Source organism: Leptonotus elevatus, chromosome 15, assembly GCF_054856555.1.
Source record: "Leptonotus elevatus isolate MCC_2025b chromosome 15, RoL_Lele_1.0, whole genome shotgun sequence".
NCBI classification, from domain to species: Eukaryota; Metazoa; Chordata; class Actinopteri; order Syngnathiformes; family Syngnathidae; genus Leptonotus; species Leptonotus elevatus.
The window spans coordinates 15,815,931-15,835,394 of record NC_141253.1 but is presented as its reverse complement, the minus strand read 5'-3'; the positions used below and the strand labels follow the sequence as shown (position 1 = coordinate 15,835,394).

General features: G+C 37.2%; 2 protein-coding genes and 1 long non-coding RNA gene across 3 annotated transcripts; 2 read left to right on the top strand and 1 right to left on the bottom strand.

The window, feature by feature from the left end:
* Positions 1-1,454: 1,454 nt before the first annotated feature.
* On the top strand, positions 1,455-7,704 carry LOC147162146 (annexin A1-like). Its single transcript, XM_086097659.1, has 12 exons — positions 1,455-1,564; positions 1,639-1,736; positions 1,805-1,910; positions 2,239-2,333; positions 4,238-4,351; positions 4,652-4,742; positions 5,000-5,136; positions 5,221-5,314; positions 5,540-5,635; positions 6,852-6,910; positions 7,045-7,167; positions 7,258-7,704. The coding sequence occupies exons 2-12, from the start codon at positions 1,668-1,670 to the stop codon at positions 7,312-7,314; spliced, it is 1,041 nt and encodes a 346-aa protein (XP_085953785.1). The 5' UTR covers positions 1,455-1,564; positions 1,639-1,667; the 3' UTR covers positions 7,315-7,704.
* A 629-nt stretch (positions 7,705-8,333) lies between these two features.
* slc30a5 (solute carrier family 30 member 5) lies at positions 8,334-19,440 on the top strand. The gene is made up of 16 exons (XM_086097388.1): positions 8,334-8,832; positions 8,921-9,043; positions 9,564-9,630; positions 9,768-9,853; positions 9,933-10,020; positions 10,694-10,781; positions 10,887-10,963; positions 11,798-11,968; positions 12,824-13,112; positions 14,232-14,440; positions 15,345-15,502; positions 15,590-15,719; positions 18,024-18,258; positions 18,328-18,554; positions 18,912-19,040; positions 19,167-19,440. The coding sequence occupies exons 1-16, from the start codon at positions 8,762-8,764 to the stop codon at positions 19,335-19,337; spliced, it is 2,319 nt and encodes a 772-aa protein (XP_085953514.1). The 5' UTR covers positions 8,334-8,761; the 3' UTR covers positions 19,338-19,440.
* Positions 12,695-16,899, bottom strand: LOC147162145 (uncharacterized). Its single transcript, XR_015097300.1, has 5 exons — positions 16,611-16,899; positions 15,353-15,496; positions 14,295-14,498; positions 13,309-13,337; positions 12,695-13,127 (listed from the first exon to the last, which is right to left on the bottom strand). It is a non-coding gene; the product is annotated as an uncharacterized LOC147162145 (long non-coding RNA).
* Positions 19,441-19,464: the final 24 nt, after the last annotated feature.

Below are 19,464 nucleotides of genomic sequence, written 5' to 3'. Positions count from 1 at the left end.
GCATTCGTTACACAATAAATAGTAGGTATGTATAGTAAACCAAAAAAATTAAAAATAAACTGCTAGCATACAGCTAATATATCTTGACTATTAATAACAAAGGTTATTATAGTAATTATTAATAATGAACACATTGAACAGTGTACCTTATGCATATATTGTCATACTTTTACATATGCATATATATGTTTTTCTTATCAATAGCAACAATACTAATTATAATGCAATAATAATAATAACATCAACCAATGTTACTTTTCATTAAAAAGCACTTCTTCCCTATACTTTTTAAAAATGTTGATTTTATATTTATTTTTGAACTGGTCTATGTTTGGACATTGTTTTAAATCAGTACTAAGCCTGTTCCAAATTTTCATTCCACATACAGATGTACAAAAACTCTTCAGTGTTGTTCTTGCATTTAAAATGAACCCTGAAAAGCTCATGTATATTAAATAACAAAAATGATGTAGTTTCAGTTCATTAAAAAAAAAAAGCATTGTCATTTTATTTCAGTATTCATCTTTTTTTTTTTATTAGTTGTAATTATTTCACTAGTTTCTGTTAACTATAATAACATTGGCCTGCACAGGACATCATTACAAAGTTTGGGAAAATGCTATGTGAAATGTTCTTGTTATTTATAATGGGCTAGCAACAATCATTGCCGTTTGTTTGGAGAATTTGTACCTCTTTTGGACTCTGTAGAAGCTATGCAGGGTGGGTAGCAGAAATAGACAAGTGTCGGGCGAGCAGCCAGCAGATTAGCCAAGAGCATCATTGATGATTTTGCATCAAGGAAGGCCAGAAAGCCTCATGATATGCAAGATTTATGTATTTTTTTGCTTTCCTAAGTGCATTTGCTCTTTACTGAGGCTATATTGTTATTTGTTTATAATTCAATTTATTTTAAACAAAATATTCCGGTGTCTTTTTCATCTGTGTGTGTGTTAGTGGTGGGTGCCAAAGGTGGGTATCGCACAGGGTGCCATGTGGCTCGGACCTGCACTGCTTGCACAAAAAGCTTTTTTTCAATAGCGTGAACTTATTTTTTAAACGTTCATTCACCCGTGTTAAAAGTGTTTGCCCACTTTGCTGACTGCGGACAGAGGAGAAAAATGTAGATGATCAGGTTCAGCCACGTAATACAAGAGCACATTGTCATGATGGTGATTTCAGAGAAGCCTTTACTTAGCATTAGTAAGTTGGGTAAACATACTGTTTGTTTGTTTGTTTGTTTGTGTGAGTTACAACCTTTACCTGCAGCATTGCAAGTTCATGTGAGTTGCGCATTGTTTGGTTACAGGGTTAAGCGTTTATTTACAATACAAGCCTGAACAGAAGTCACCCAACCTGTCAGGGATGTAAAAACCTATTGATTGTTAGGTCAGGGTGTGTCGTGTTTGGAGAGGCGGCAGACGATTGGCTCATCTTGTGCAGGTGACACGAAAGTCTGCCAGATTTTTTTCTGCATAATCATCTGATGGGTGGAGTTACAACTTGAAAACTTCTTTACCTTTCTTATCTACAAAGTGCAAGGTGAAGACCGTCTTGAATAGCACAGGTAAGTTTCTCAAAGCTTTAAACATGAAGAAGAATTCATCTTCCTTCATTCAATCAGACTTTTTTTCCCCCAAGATCATTTTTGACCATCTTGCCCAGGAAAGATGTCTTTCTTCAGGAAATTCTACCAAAATATCATTCATGACAGAGACCCTGAGAATGACACCATTAAAGTGAGTAGCACTGACGCTTCCGTGGATTCTCAGAGTGAAAACAAACATTTCTGTGCCTATTCTTTTAGGTTAAAGGAAAGGCGACGCCTGTGTTTTACGGAACAGTGGCCCCGTACCCGAACTTCAGTGCAAGCGCAGATGCTGACGTTCTGCAGACTGCCATTGACAGTAAAGGTATGTGTCATCTTTCAAATCTGCACATTTGATTATTAAAAATACTGAATGACAGGCCTTAATGCAATGGATGCACAATATAAGCTATTGCTCATTTATTGTCTAAAGAAACTAAACATAGCCTACGTTATTGGCCCATTGAGGGTGTGTCGAATTTGAGTACCGGAAACTTGCAGTCTTTCTAATGGCCGATAGAAGGTGACTTCATTCGTTCTTGAAACTACAAAGACTGTCTCACTCTGAAATGGGCTCAGTATAAAGCTTGAAAGGCTTACTTCTACTACTTGTTGTGACATGATAACAGAAAAGTACATTTTCTCTCTTGCAGATGTGGAGGAGGATGTGATCATTTCAGTTTTGGTCAAACGAAACAATGAGCAGAGACAGAAGATCAAAGTTGTTTACGAGGCTGACCATAAGCAGGTAGTTCCATACAGGGCTGGGAATCAAACCCACACAAGATGTACACACACACTACCAATGATCATGTCAATTTCTGGGTTCATCCAATGCATCCATTTTCAATAGCACTTTTCCTTATTATGGTTTTGGGTGTACCGGACGCCTATTCCAGTTGACTTTGGGCAGGAGGTGGCTTACTCCCTGATTGGTTAACAAATTACCCTAACCCAGCAATTTGACAATTTTTTTGTTTCCTGAAAAATCTCAACAAAAACAAAAATACAAAATAAAGACTTAGGCGATTGTTTTAACTCATTCACTCCGAGCCATTTTCACTGAAGCAACCCCCTTCGCTCCCAGCTGATATACTGGAGTTTGACTGATTTTGCAAAGTCCACAGAATATTCAGTTATATTGCTATAAAAACATGGACTCTACCAAAAGAAAGATTATAGTCTCTTCTTTCATCGGGAACAAAAGTACATTTGTACAACTGTTTAGCAATAGAATATAGCTTTAGATGTAGATAAGTTTCATCATTACTCACAAACCAGTTGAAAACACTGGAAAAAGGAGCTTGTTGCAACATGGCCCCCGGCTGATCTCTTATACTCTGCTGCCACCTGCTGGCCGTTTTTTGTAATAACTACCATTGCTTTAAGCGGCCTCTTCATGTCAGAAGCTGTATCAAAGCCTTCTGAATGCTCTCGCATGAAAAAAAGGCTAAATACGTTTTTGGGAGTGAAGGACAAAGTATTAAAAATGTATTTATACGTTTTTAGGTTTGAATGAGTTAAGAAGGCGTCGATATTCAGAATCACATTTTCACCTATGAATCTTCAATTACCATGGATGTATTTGAAATGTGCGAGGAAGCTAACGAAAAACAAACCCACCCAATCAGAACTGTGAAGCATGAAGAAGTGTTGACCACTAGTTCAACATGCTTCTGTGTGAATCCAACTCCCAGTATAATTGTCGCAACAAGGTACCGTGTTACAAAACTACAGAATCATAAAAGTGCTGCTAATGCAATGTCTAATTTTGCATGGCAATATTTTAGATTTGAAAGGTTTATAGACATTTACATTAGCCATTTCACTATTAGCCTATATAATATATACCATATATAATATTGGTTTGTGTTTAATAAGGGTGTCAGTTGAATAAATGTTTTAATAATTAATTGCATTACTTCAATAGTTAATTTTATATCGCTTCTAAATTTACAATAAAATGTACAATATACTCTTGTGAACATAAAAGTGGGAAAAAATGTGAAACTCTTAGAAATATGGCTGCATCTTTTCGTCATTGACACAGAAATGTCATAATAATTCATAAAATTGAGTTTAAATTAAAAAGATGTCCTGTACTGTAAAAACCGAGTGTGATATTGATGTGTGCCATTTTTCTGCCACTAGATGGCGGTATTGCATTTGTAAGATGGTGACAGCTTAGTGCATTTATCTTTTCATATTAAGAGCTATCTAATCTTTAACATGAAGTAACTTGTGAAATTGTGCATATTTTTTAAATTGTAAAATACAATTCCCCCAGTACAGGATTTCCAATTAAGGGGCGGTCATTAATTGCGAGTTTTAAAAAAAATAGTGGCATTAAAAGAACTTTAAACTAACTCTAAATGAACGCACTCATTTTGACACCACTAGTTTATAAATAATGTAACTAAATTATTTATAATAATATTTATAATATATTATTTTCAAGATGATAAAAATTATTTATGTTTTTTTAATCACAAATCGACCCACCCCTTTAGTCTGGTAAAAATCAACAGTCTACATTGGTTAATGTTGGAAGAGTTGAAAAGTGTGGCGAGAAAATAAATAAATAAAATGTGGACTAATTGAATATAATTGTTGTTTGTATGCTGCTTTTCTTCTTCTGTCAATGCGTTGCAGCCGTTGGAGCGAGCGCTGAAGAGTGCGCTCAGGTCAGATTTAGAAGACATCTGCGTGGCCTTATTGATGCCGCCAGCCCACTTTGATGCCTACCTGATCAGAGATGCAACAAAGGTACATGACAATGTTATGCTTAGAAAATCTAATATTTGTATATATTTTTATTACAAATAATTTTTATTTGTAATATATTTTTGTAATAATATTTTTTAGTCCGATCTAGTATTTTAAACATCTCCTCAGCATCATCATTTCTGAAAATTCACAATAAATTCAAATATTTTTACTGGTAAACAAAATATGAATGAGAGACTGTTAACTTAAAACCAGTTTTAATTTTAGTATAGTGTCATAATATCAAGAAATCATTCCCTGAATTGTATAAATCAATAACATTTCACTTTATTGCAACAGAGACTGGGCACAGATGAAGATGTCCTTGTGGAGGTTTTGGCAACCAGGTCAAATGAACAGATCAGACAATTGAAGAGGGTCTATAAAGAAGGTTTTGACTATCTTTTCGACACCCACCACAACCATTTTTAACTAGCATTGCGGGCCATGTCAAATGTTATCTTGTCGGGGCCCGCTAAAAAATGTTGGGCACCCACAAATGGCCCCCAAGCCATAGTTTGGACACCACTATTGTCCTAGCATAACAGTGGAGTTGCAGTGTGCGCAAATAGCTGCAATCATTCAGATGTCATTTTGAAGATTGCATTTGTCTAATCTATTCAGCATTTCAACCCTGTTTTCCCTCAGTGTATGGGGATGACCTGGAGGATGTTATAAAGGATGAAACCAGGGGTGATTTCACCACAGCCCTTCTGGATATGTTGAAAGCAAACAAAAATGAAAGCACAAAAGTTGACATGGCTCTGGCCCAAAAGGATGCAGAGGTAAAATTAGATAAACACCTCCTTCAATCTTTGCATCAATTCCACATTTATTACCGGTATTCAAATTGTGTTATGTCCCTGCAGACACTGTTTGAAGCTGGTGAAAACAAAAAAGGCGTCGACATCGCTGCCTTCTTAGACATCCTGACTACACGTAGCGGACCTCAACTCACCAAAAGTAAGTGTGTGCCTGAAAAGCATGTGAACGCTTCACCTGCTATGCTTGACTTACTAGATCTGGCATTCATTCTGAAGTGAGCAAACAGGTGGAGCCACACCCATCTTGGGTAACAGGTGGAACGTGCCTTGCAGAATAGAGAATTCAAATGTGCAGTTACTAAGAAGTTAACTGTGTGGCCGAAAAAATATTTCATATTTGATAGTGTGATCCTTTGCCTGATAGCATTCCAGAAGTACGCTTGTGTCAGTGACATGACACTACCTAAAGCTCTGAACATGGAGCTGCGGGGAGATATTGAAGATTGTCTCCTTGACATAGGTAAGCATGTACTCAGTGTTACTTCCATTCAAATACCGTACACAGACACTTACATTGAAATAAGTGTGTGGCTCTCTGGTCCCTCTCTCGTGGCCCCCTGTGGATAAAAAAAAAAAAAAAGAAGAAGCAGAAATTTATATATATATATAAATTTCTGCTTCTTCTTTTATATATATATATATATATATATATATATATAATTTATTTTTATTAGTTTTTTTTTTAGAAAACATTCTTCAAATGAATCCATGATTTAGATTTAAAAAAATAAATAAATACGTATTCCCAAAATGTCCGAAAGTTGTCAGAATTTCTTTTCATTTTTTTAATTACGTACCTAAAAATGTACAAAAAGTGATCATAAAATGTCTAAAAAATAAGAGAAAAAGCTGAAATTTACCATACAATGCCCATGCCAAAAATGTCAGAGAATTGAATTGCAAAAAGACAGAAAAGAAAAAATTTCCAAAAAACAAACAAAGGCAGAAAATTACCATAAAATATTTGAGGAATTTCCCCAAAAGTCCGAAAATTTTCCTCTTTTTTTTTTATGAACAAAGGCAGGAAAGGAAATGTTCAAAAAGTAACTATAACATGTCCAGAAACAAAAGAAGAAATCCCAAAAATGACTATTAAATGTCCACAAAATTGCCAAACATGTCAGAAATTTGCTAGCAAAATGCAGAAAAAAACGTCAACAAAAATAGCCATAAAATGTCCCAAAAAAGGACGAATAGAGGCAGAAAATTAACAATATGCCCATAAAATTGCCAAAAACGTCAGACATTTTACAGAAAGGCAGAAAAGTCTAAATATGTTTAAAAAATGAAGTATGAAAAATTACACACACACACAAATAAATAAATCCAAAAACTAAAGACTAAGGTAGAAGAAAATGAATGTCAAAGTATTGGATGCTGCATATTTTTGTGTTGTGGTGCAGCTCTAATTCACTCTTGGGCCCTCAGTACATTAGACTAACACTAACACACTATTTCCTTCATCACAATCTTCAAATGTTTTGCGGCTCCAGACACATATTTGGTTATTTATTTGGCCTAAAATTGCTTTTTTGCTGACCCCTGTACTTATACCAACCGTTTTCTAATTGTCTGGATGATTTGGTAAAATACATCAGATAAGAAAGCTTGATAACCCAAGGATTTATGAATGGATGCAATCTAAAGCCATAATATTTTGTTTATTTTCTGTCAAGTGAAATGTGCATGGAGCACACCTGCGTTCTTTGCTGAAAAGCTCCATCGAGCTATGGAGGTATGAATGAACACAACAATAGGCTTTCTTGTTTATTTAATTGTATTTTAAAATATTGTCACCAGGGTGGTCTGGTCCATTAGCTTAGCCCTCTGCTTGAACAATCTTTTTGGATCACTAATGTGCTCTCACAGCGCCACGGCACGTGCGAAGATACACTGATCCGGGTGCTGGTGAGCCGCTCTGAGGTCGACCTGAAGAAGATATTGGAAGAATACAGAGCCATGTATGATAGAACGCTACAGGAAGACATACTGGTAAAATCAAAGATGCAACCTATTTTGAGAAGCAAAGTTGTAGTTAAATAATAGTCATAAAATTTGCATTTCTTTGACTGTGTTTCACAGGAAGACACAAAACATCATTTTGAGAACATCCTTCTTGGACTGTGTGGACCACACTAAGAAACCACTTCACTGGAATTTTAGTCAAGGGTCTCATATATTTAAATTAGTAGACATGACATGATCATTGTATTTTATTTAGTTGATGTTCGAGCGAAGTGGATAACTTGCAATAATAGCAGACACTACATAATTTTACCATGTGTATGGGAATGAAGACAAGATGAAATGATTAACAATTGTTTGCAAGATGCTTTAAACTAAACATTTTGGGTTTCTTTCACATAAATAAAATTCTTGAGTTGATGGATTTTAATTTTATGATTGTTATGGTTAATTCTGAACACAGCCACATTACAGTTATAAGAGGGTGTGCACACTTGTGCAACCACATTATTTCAGTTGTTTATGTTTAACTTACTCTCTGGAAAATAAAATGAAAAAAGTCAATTTTGCAATATGTCTTGAAATATTTTTACAGTACATTTCAATTTTAACATAATTGTATTTTTCACAGTGCAAATATGGCACAGCAATTTAGGCTTTATGAAGTAGGTTGACTTTGCTCTGGAAACTTGGTACCTTAATTCACAAATGTATCTGTATCAGGTGTCAAACCATAGCATAGTAGCAGCCAATTTCAGATTTTCATAAGTGGTCGTCAGTACGCCCTCCAATGGACAAAATGTAAAACAGTTACTATCCCCAAGGGCCGGAAGAACCCACGGAAGGACCCATTCTTGCTCATATGTTTGATATTACATAGTGATTTGGCGTCTTCAAAGGACAGCATGATTCCAACCCCTAAGAATCATCGGTGCCAACCAAGACACCCCAGAATAATAAAGGATTTAATAAATTGTTGCATTTAAACAACAAGGCACACGACAAACACACACTGTAATTTTCATTATCTTCTTTATGTAACTCAAAAAACATTCAAATGTTGACGTTGCGTTTTTATTTTTTACAATTGTGTGATCCCCCATTCTTGCGCAAATACGCAATCGTGCATCCCACGAACTAAAACGGTCCACTGACTGCACCAGCCGCGCAGTAGTGACTCTTTTGAAGCCATACATGACGTGGATTGTTTATCTTGTCCGGAAGTGGCTTGAGCTCAATTTGGCTTAGTCTGTAAGGATTTTTGCAACTGTTTTTGAAAAAAAAAAAACGCCGTTTGTATGTCTTAAATTATTACGGTTCATATATACACTTTTAAAAGACGTGTTACAACGTGGACGGGCGTCTACAAGTGGTGTTACTGTTACTCCAGCTGGCTAGCTAGCGCGTAGCTAACTTCGGCAGAAAGCTGCTTTTCTGTTCTGTGGTTTATTTGCTAACGACGGTGTTTATAAAGTACAATTATGACAGTATTTTAAATACAAGCAAAGCGAAAGCTGTAGCTGCGCTTCGCTGCTAAATGAGCTTCAAGTTAAATTCACTTAGGTAGCAGAAATGCTATAAAGATACGTGGGACATCCATCATCAAGCCGACCGGCTGAAAATGGACGAGAAATACAGTAACAACGTCCTTTCTGGAGGACAACTTGGGATGGTTGAGGTTCCTAATTCCAGGTAAAATATGTATTAATGGTAACGTTTGTAGCACTCAGGTACTCCTCTAACAACATGCTTATTGTATGCTTGTCCTTTTCACCTGCAGGTTAACCACGTACATAGTGCTACTGGTCATCTCAAAGATCTTGAAGGCCTTGGGGATATTCGAATCTTATGACATACTAAAGGTCGTTCACATTGTGCAGTTCATCTTCATATTAAAGTTGGGGTGAGTATTCAGAAGTCTATTAGTAGTTGATGTTTTATTTATTTCAAAAGATATTTCCTCCCTTCTTAATCGCTGCAATCATATACTGACACTCTGGCCAAATTTGAAAATGTTCCCTTCCTTTATGATCATAATCAGAAAAGGGCCCCAAATCGTGGATGTCTCTGAAATATCTTGTGTAATAATTATCCGGTTGTCTTGGGTGTAAGTTATATTTTCCTCCCCTCCCCGATTTGCTTTGAAAACAGTCTGTGCCGACAATCTTAAATGTTGGACGTGTTCAATATTTATGACTACAAATTGTGATGAGAGTGGTCATTCCTACGAATGGCCATGCCATGCACCCAATAATTTTCCATTTAAATTATGAAACAATCGCTAATTCTAAAACAAGTACTATAATAGAATCTGGTTTGTGGGAACCGCATGATAAAAAAGTCACACAAAGCCATTTGAATAGAGTAGAAATGTCTTCAATCAATAAAGAATGCTGAATTTGACATTATTCCATTATTCTCAGGTCTGCTGTTGTTTTACTTGTCTTTCAAAAGCCCTTTTCCTCTGGAAAAGTCATCTCCAAAAGACAGGTACAGTGTGTTGATTTTTCTTCCGTTTCATTTGTGTGAGAATCCATCATTCCATAGGAAACAGAAAAAGAATGTTTCTTGCGTCACATATATATTGTGGTATGATGATTAATCCATTTTCTTGTCATTCTTTCTAGTGGATAAAGTTACTCAAGCACAGTGTTTTCAGTTGCATCATATCCCTACTAGGCTTTTTTGGTCTCACTCTCTGTGGACCGCTGAGGTAAATGCACATTATATGACATAATAATTTGATGTTTGAATGTAATACAACGAGAGGGTTTTCCTTGTGTCTTTCACAGGACATTACTGCTTTTTGAGCACAGTGATGTGGTGATAATTGCTCTCCTTGGTGTCCTCTTCACCAGTTCTGGAGGCGGGCCAGCAAAGGTAAATGGTTCTCATTTACAAAATGTGCAACAGTAATTGTTGTTGAAGTGTTGGTGTCATATTCAGCTTCTGCTGTAGTTCCTTGTATAATAGACATGGTTGTGTATTTTCTTTATTGACCTGTAATGGAAACAATAAAAAAAAAATTGTGAGGACTTCATTTTATAACTGCGTGTGAATGGGAGCTACACACGCTGCTGTCTGTAGTCTGTTTGGTCAATGCAAATGATATAACGCATAGCCTCCATTAGAGTGGTAGCAATTATTGAGCATATACTGTACGGTTGGTGTATATATACACAACAGCTCTCCATTGTGTGAGACCAACTTACAATCTTTCTCCTTCATATACTAATGACTTTGCAATTATTGTATGAGTCATACTGTAATACTGTATTCCCATTTCTTTTGTCTTTATTATTGACTTAAATACCAGACAACACGTGAAATCGTCTTTGCTCTCGTTGTTGTAATGCATCATATTTTGAGCTTTTTGACCAAATTCTAACCCTTAAACTTTAAGCATTTTCTTCTGAGTTAATCATAGAAAGGAGAAGGGGCACTTATCCCATCCTGCCATGTTGTAGTTCAGTGAAGTGATGCTGCTTTTTCCTTCAACTTCTAAGATTCCCTTACATTCTGATGACTGAACTAGTACACGTCTGTCTTCCAGACCAGGGGTGCTGCTCTCTTCATCATCGCAGTGATCTGCCTACTCCTCTTCGACAATGATGATCTCATGGCAAAAATGGCAGAACATCGTATCCTTAGTAGTTATATGTTACTCTTTTCTTCTTCTTTTTTTTTTTTTAAATATCAAAGTTCTCTGTTTCCTGCATGTGAGCCTTAACCTCTCTTGAAATTAGCTGAGGGACATCACGACAGTGCACTAACTCACTTCCTGTACACTGCCATCTCATTTTTGGGTGTTGCAGATCACAAAGTAAGTACCGCGAGTCCTCAATTTCCCAAAAATGTTTTTGTTTATATGGTGGTGACATAAATCAAAACACGTCGTCATCTACGCTTATACAATAGAGAAGCTATACTGTAAATATAAAAAAAAAACTGTGCAGTGGACTGACAAGACAAAACTTTAACTTTTTGGAACGTTAGTGGCCCCTTATATCTGTTGTGAAAACAACAAAAGAAACACAGCATTTGATCAAAAGAAAATAATGTAGCAGTGATGGTCTAGGGCTGCTTGCCTATTTCAGTACCAAAATTCTGTAGGCAAACATGTGGCCATCAGTTTTTGCCATCAAATGTGCAATCTTGTGTTACATGGCACAACAATGACACAAAACATACCAGCTACTTCACCTTTGGCCCATTAAAAAAAATAAATCAAGGTTTTGGAGTGATCAAGTTAAAGTCTGGTCTTAAACCTAATTGAGATGATGTGGTGTGACCTTAAACGGACAGTTCATGCTTAAAAACCCTCCAATATGACTGAGTTAAAACAATCCAGTGAAGAAGAGTGAACCAAAATTATTTCACAATGATAGGAAAGGTTATTGCAAATGCTTCACTTTCATTTTGCTGTCAAGGGTGGCACAATCAATTAAGTTTAATCAAGCGGCTACTTTCAATTACTTTTTCAGTTAGGCCCATATAAATTAGGGTTCTCCCCGTTACTCAGTACAATCATTATGTAGAAACTGCATTTTATTAAAAACAAAAACAACAGACAAACAGAAAGGGCCAGCAGCACCGTCTAGATATATTTTGGTACCCAAGCCAACTAATGACTGCATTATCCTGCTCTTCTTATCAGGGTGGTGTTGTGCTGCTAGTGGTCTCCCTGTGCCTGAAGGTTGGCTTCCACACTGCCTCAAGGAAACTTTCGGTGGAACTTGGTGGAGCCAAGCGCCTGTACGCCCTAGACAACCTAGTGTCTGCTGTGGTATTGCTGCCCTGGGTCATAGTGCTGTCTGCCACCGTGGAAGTACGTGCAAAATGATTGTGATGATGTCGACTCTTTTTTTTTTTTAATAGCCGAGATGCTCTTACATGGAGAGCAATGTTTGTTGTATTTCATCATCTCAAGTGAGATAATGCACTTACCTCCACTAGGGCTGATCGAAGAAAATATTAATCACGATTATTTTGGTAATCATTGAAATCACGATTAGGACGATCAATTATTTTTGGGTACAAAACAAGAAAATGTTTAAAAAATATTAAAACAAAGGAAAATTCTTTGAAACACTATAATTATGCAAGTTCCTTTTGGACAAAACAACATTTATTCAATTAATTATAAAAAAAAAAAAAGGTTCACATGTATACATTTAAACAAGTCTCTCAACTCCAAATTACTATTAATTATCTTTTTCTTTTTTACGATTCTGCTGATTTTGTAGTTGTGGAGTGTAATAATTGAAATTGTAATTGAATTTCGATTAATTGCACAGCTCTAACCTCTACCAAGACGTTTCGTTTGCAAAATTAACCTACAAAACCACAGTAAATTATAACCATTATGACAGTGGGTGCGTACAGAAACACCTCCACTCGTGGCACTAGCAAACTGTCACACATTTGTTGTCATGAAAACTACTTCTTCAAGTCTTCAAGACGAAGAAGAAGAATCAGATGGAGAAGTCATGCCAAACACAAATAATGAGCATGTTTTGCTCAGATTCCAAAAACTTTATTTATCCCCAGCAATTTCAGGGAGCATAGAGTGACATAGTTATTGACAAGTTAGCAAGAACACAGAAAAAACAAACACATGTTTTTCCTCTTCACTCACACTCAGGTCACGGGTGTTTACAGATTTTTCCCTGTTTCCCTGCAGAGTAAGGTGGAGTCATGGTCTGCTCTTATCCTGCCTTTTGCCATGATCATCTTCTCTGTGATGATCCTCGAGTTTTACGTGGAGGCCATCTGCAATGCAAAGATGGAGGTACAGCGGTGCGCCCGATACGGCGCCATGGCTCTCTTCTCCAGCTCCCTGCTGCTCGCCAACTTCTGGACTCACCCGCTGACCGACCAGTTGCGCTCTATGAGTAAACCACCACAGCAGAGCAGTACGGAACATGTGCTCTCCGGAGGGGTACTCGTCAGTGCCATTTTCTTCATTATGTGTAAGTAGGATGCACCTAAAGATGAATGAGAGCAAAAAGTAATCATTTGTAATAATAATTTGTATAATTTATAACAATAATTTGTAAATAAATAATTAATAAATACATACATTCATACTAATATTACTACTACTAATAATAATAATAATACATAAAAATAAATAAAAATTAAATATAAAAAAAAAATAGCACCCACACGTGTGAACTAGCCAGACTGGCGGATTTCTGAAAAAGAAAAGAAAAGAAAATAAATTCATCAAACTGTGGCTTATGAGGTTTCAGCCCAACGCCAGCAGTATGCATTTTTTTCAGAATTTAATTTAGGGACGCCTTCATCTGATACAAATTCCAAGTACAGCTTTTACTGCCATGACAACCGATGACAATCTACTCAGTGTTTCCAACAAAGCGTCTTTGTCACTATATTTAGACTTTTCCAACCTCTCAGCCGACTATTTAAAAAAAAAAAAAGTGATGAATGTAGGGACTTTTTGTGGTCTTATTGGAGGAGATGTTCACAGCTTTTTGTCCAGACTGCAGAGAAGAATGTTGCGTGTGTGAGGCCACCACTAACCCGAATTAGTAAGCTCCCTTGGTTCAAATATAAACAATATAACATTTTAAAAAATGAGAAAGGGGGTCTAGTAAACTGCTATAATGTAATTTTTAGGTGCGTGGATGGAAATAAGTGTAAAGTGTTCAGGAAATCTGGAAATGATGAAAAATACATTATTACTTGCTAGAATATATTTTTCTGCTCAACTTGAGCTTTTCTCAGATTTCAGTTTGTCCATCCATAAAAATAAAAGTACGTAAAATAACAAAACCCCAAGAAGGACTGTGGATATTATGTTCTTGCATCTATCTATACCGCTTTATCCTCATTAGGTTGTCATTAGAGTCTATCCTTGTTGACTTCGGGTGAGAGGCGGGCTACACCCTGAACAGCCAATTGCAGCGCGCATTGAGAAAAACAAACCATTCATTCTGTATTTTGAAATGATTGGCTGGGGTTGTCCATTTCTCACAGTCAGTATTAATAATATGTCCCCTTTAAGCATGTATGTCATTGACACAGGTGCAACGCGTTAAGCATCCTTTTTTTTTTTTCCTCTGCAGCCTCCAGTATCCTCTCATCCCCGTCAAGGAAAGGTCAAAAGGGCACCCTGGTGGGTTACTCACCTGAAGGGACTCCTTTGTACAACTTCATGGGAGACGCCTTGCAGCACACATCTCAGTCCCTGCCACGGTTCATTAAAGATTCCTTGAAACAGATCTTGGAGGAGTACGACTCGAGACAGATTTTCTACTTCCTGTGTCTCAACCTGGTATGTGCAACTGCAATGCAATATTGGTTCATGGGCCTGGGGTCCACCGTGTAAAACACTGAGTTAACATAAAACATAAAACTTCAATCAGATGAAAGTAATACTAAATGAAAATGTCATGAAAAATAACCAATGAATATTAGACATTGGTTTTGAATTGCGGTTAAAAAAAAAACTCGTGAAATTTGAAAAATTATGATACCCCTAGAAAAGAAACCAAGGTTGTGCCCTCTCATTAGATTCTCAGATGTAATCCATCTATTGGACTATTTAAATCATGACAAGTCGTCACTGTGCTGTTTGGTGACATGTGCACCACACTTGACACTGATCAGAGGAAGCAAAGGAGCGAGTTGTCTGAACATATTATAAAGCGAATTACAGAAAAGCACGACAAGCATTTTTGTTCTGGCCTGTTTTATGGGTTAAAACCAATAATTCAGTTGAACCACAGTTCACAAGCAATGTCTGATTTGGTTTAATTGGTTAATTTTCATTAAGAATGGCTACTGTGGGATTTTCTCTTATTAAAAGAGGGGTACCAACAATTTTATCCACATGCGTACATGTTTTGGGGGGGAAAAGTTGTCCTTTTTTACATATATATTTTCACATAATCTGTAAAGGAATTACATTTACATCTGTTATTTCTGTGGAAGTTGATGCAAGTTAGTTTAGCTTCCCGGAAGGGAGCCAAAACAAAAAGATGAACTTGTTTTGAATGTAATATAATACAATAATGTCACTTTCAAATCGGAAATGGCATTTTTGTTCAAAAAAATCTGAGCTTTGATGTAAAGGCCATATCGCCGAGCTCTCCTGCCTCCTGTCATGGTTATCACCGTTTGTCGGTGTTAATGGCAGTTCACGGCCTCTGCTGTCAAACGCGGTTTATGTGTTCCAGGCTTTCACCTTTGTTGAGCTCTTTTATGGTGTTTGGACGAACAGCCTGGGATTGATCTCGGATGGCTTCCACATGTTGTTTGACTGCTCAGCTTTGGTCCTCGGCCTGTTTGCCGCCCTGATGACCCGCTGGAAAGCTACCAGGATCTTCTCCTATGGGTAAAATTGAGGAGGAATGTGAAACCACCTCACCAAGAGATATTTTAATAATATATTAGAAATTCAATCATGTGCCGCTCTTCCCAGTTATGGCCGTGTTGAAATCCTCTCTGGGTTCATCAATGGACTGTTCCTGATGGTCATCGCTTTCTTTGTCTTCATCGAGTCAGTTACCCGTTTAGTGGACCCTCCCAACATAGACACAGACATGCTGACTGTGAGTAAAGTTTTTTTCTCTTTTTCTTATTAAAAAATGTGTTCCTAAATCAGGTCAATGTTCTATCGAAGCATTGATCAAATATTTATATATTCATTTCATATTGCGTACATAAATCTGCGCAAAATCTTCATTTTCAAATAGATTTTCTTGGCCATTAATAGCAGCCAGATTGTTGTGCAAATGTGTGAGTGCGCAAGAGAGTTGTCCACTCTGAGAACATAAACCATGTCAAGAACATCAGGACTGCCGAGACGTGCAGTCTGCAAACGTCAAACAAAAAGTTAGTGTTACAAAGAAATGGGCACTCAGTAAGCAGTCACAAAGACACTATTTAAGGATCCATCCTTGAGGCTAAAAGCATGACCTTTTATGGCCATCCTTCTTGTTACATCAGCTTTTGTGCGTTTTAGTAGAGGTAGAGTAGAGATATTCATGTGTTTTGTCAAAATTAACTAACCCAAATTTAATAAAGCTTTTTTTTTTCTTTTTTTTTTGAATGCAGCTTTTCTAAAGTTTTTATTTTATTTTTGCAGTGAATTGTAGGAGGAAGTATATGTTGTAAAGGTATGGAATTATCTTAAACAAATAAGGCTTGGATTACTAAAAATGTTCATGTTAATTTAAATTAAGCGTGGACTTCTTACTGACAAACTCATATGTGCAGTATCAGCAAATTATTCTACACAATTACAGGTAGTTGTCTAGTTACGAACATCTGACTTAGGATGGCTTCGCCGATATGAACAAAGGCTGATTGATAGCCACAAAAGCTGTATTTTACTTGCAAGTTAATATAAGTGTGCGCCACATCATACATTATAGTACAGTACTGTACTATAGTTTCCCTCTCTGCCACAACCCCGCCGAGCAGCACCATATTTCATCTACCTCTCTGTCCTGTGATGATTCATGAGAAGCAATCCTCAGTCGTCTTCTTTATCGGCGTAGTAGCAAAATATACAACAATATCTCTTCAGCTTCGAGATGACTTGAATCTGACTCGGCGGTCACCATCTTGAATCGACACACGCACCAATCACAGTCATGTGCACTTCAGTGACAGTCGGAAAACATACTCTCAACAATGCCATCCACCTCAGCAGCCTCACATGAACTCTCAACTCAATAGCTCCTCAACATATTTATTTCGTTTTAATTGCGTTGTATTGTGTGAACATTTAATTTAATTATTGTTAATTATTATTATTATTTATTATTGTTATTGTTATTATTATTATTATTATTATTATTGTTATTATTAACGCCTTGGGATCCCACCGGAGGAGCTGGTTGAAGTGGCTGGGGAGAGGGAAGTCTGGCTTTCCCTCCTAAAACTGCTGCCCCCGTGACCCGACCCCGGATAAGCGGTAGTAAATGGATGGATGGATAATATTACTTTTTTTTTTTTTTAATTAATGTACTGTGTATATAATTGAATTTCTTTCTTTCTTTCTCTCTTTTTTTATACATATTTTTATTTATTTATTTTTCTTTCTTTTTTTCCCTTTTTTTTTTACATATTTATTTTTGTTTTAATTGCATTGTACTGTGTGGAAATTAAATGTAACTTCCTTTAATAAAAAAATAAAAAAAACTATATTTTATTTTTAAATTTAAATAATTAATTTACTTTATGGACAGTATATACTGTATATCATTTAATTTATGTATTTATTTATTTTTTACATATTTTTATTTTCTTAAAAAAAATAATTTAATCAAATTTAACTTTGAAACAAAACGGAATGTGATTCGACTTACAAACAACCTCTAGGAACCCATTATGTTTATAAGTTGAGGACTACTTGTAAATCAAATACGTGGTAAATTAAATTTTTAATCTTGTTAGTCTGGAATCAATTACAGTAGTTTCTGGACTATAAGGCGCATCTGGCTACAAGCCGCGCTAGCTAAATTTAGGGAATACTTGAGTTTGTTACACATATAAGCCGCACCCGACTGTAAGCCGCAGGTGTTTTAATATTACCGCACCGGGTTCCCGCTACTTTCTTTTCCATAAAGAGGGCGCAAGTTGTCTCGCTCTTGTTCTGTCTCTCCTACTGTATTTGGGCTCACTTTGTTTTGCTCTACCTGACGCTCTACCTGTCAACATCTGAAGCAGAAAAATAACCAACCCGTTTAGCAAGAAATGAACTCGACCCACTTTATGCGGGCACTGGTCGTATGTGTTTGAGCGTGACTTAGAGACACATTTGATTGCTGCACCTTGTGGAATATGATGAAGATTGGCCCAAATTGCGGTGAATAATCAGTTTGTCCTCTACTTGGTGTCTCCTGTAGCCGGTGTCCGTTGGCGGCTTATTGGTCAACCTGGTGGGAATCTGCGCTTTCAGCCACGCTCATTCCCACGGCGGCAAAAGTTGCTCGGGGCACGATCATGGCCACTCCCACCACGGCCACTCCCACGGCGACCACAGCCACGGAGGTCACGGCCACTCTCACGGCGGACACGGACATGGCGGACACGGACATTCGCACGGCTCCGGGGGCGGAGGCATGAATGCCAACATGAGAGGTGCGCAAAATAAAAAAATGTCCGTCATATTTTGGAAGACCAGATGTCATCCTCCTGTCTTCTTCACAGGTGTTTACCTTCACGTCCTGGCTGATACATTGGGCAGCGTCGGCGTGATCATTTCCACAATCCTCATTCGACAGTTTGGCTGGTTGATCGCTGACCCTATTTGCTCCCTCTTCATCGCCACCCTCATCTTCCTCAGTGTCATACCTCTGCTTAAGGATGCTTGTGAGGTTCTTCTGCTGAGAATTCCTCTAGAGAATGAGAAGGAATTGAACAATGCTCTACAGAAGGTAAGACTGCAGTGAACCTTCATTATTTTAGCACCAATATGTTCAGCCAACCCATATATTTTTTGTCCAACAAAGTTGCACTACATTAATGCTAACTTATAATGTAAAATGGCAACTTTGAATATACAAAAATGAAAGAAATCCATAAAAAAAAAACACTTAACATCTGCAACACAGCGGGAGTACAAAGGTTCACTGTATATCAATATTGCAAATCCATGTCCCAGCCTTAAATGTGTTTAAAGTGTTGTGGCTAAAGATGGGAGCGCTGTAGACAATGTCGAATATTGTCTGCTATGAATGAAGTCCTGGACAGGATGAAGTTGTGTGCTACTACTTTCTTGTTTCTGTTCCCAGATTGAGAAGATCGAAGGAGTTTTGTCATACAGAGACCCTCATTTCTGGAGACATTCCGCCAACATGATCGCAGGGACCATCCACCTCCAGATCATGTCGGATGTGGTGGAGCAGCGCATCATTCAGCAGGTGCAACCTCTTAGTTGATTTCCATGTTTCCCAGCAGACTTGATATCAGACTGCTTGTATCGTTTATGTAATTACTTGATCACAGACTGCTGTAATTGATTGGTGTGATTGTGGGCTCTCTTGCAGGTGACGGCCATTTTGAAAGATGCGGGAGTAAATAATCTGTCAGTGCAGGTGGAGAAGGACGCGTACTTCCAGCACATGTCTGGCCTCAGCACCGGATTTCAGGATGTTTTAGCTCTCACGCAGCACATGAAGTCCATAAAACATCTGAATGATGGCACGTGTATCATGTAATGTTCATTTTTGGGACCAGTTGAAATCGTGTTAATTCCAATGTTTTTTCAATGGAAATGTACAGTGTATGTGTTTTGAATAAATCCGAATATAGTCGTTTTTATATGTAGTCAGTCTTAAGTTTTTT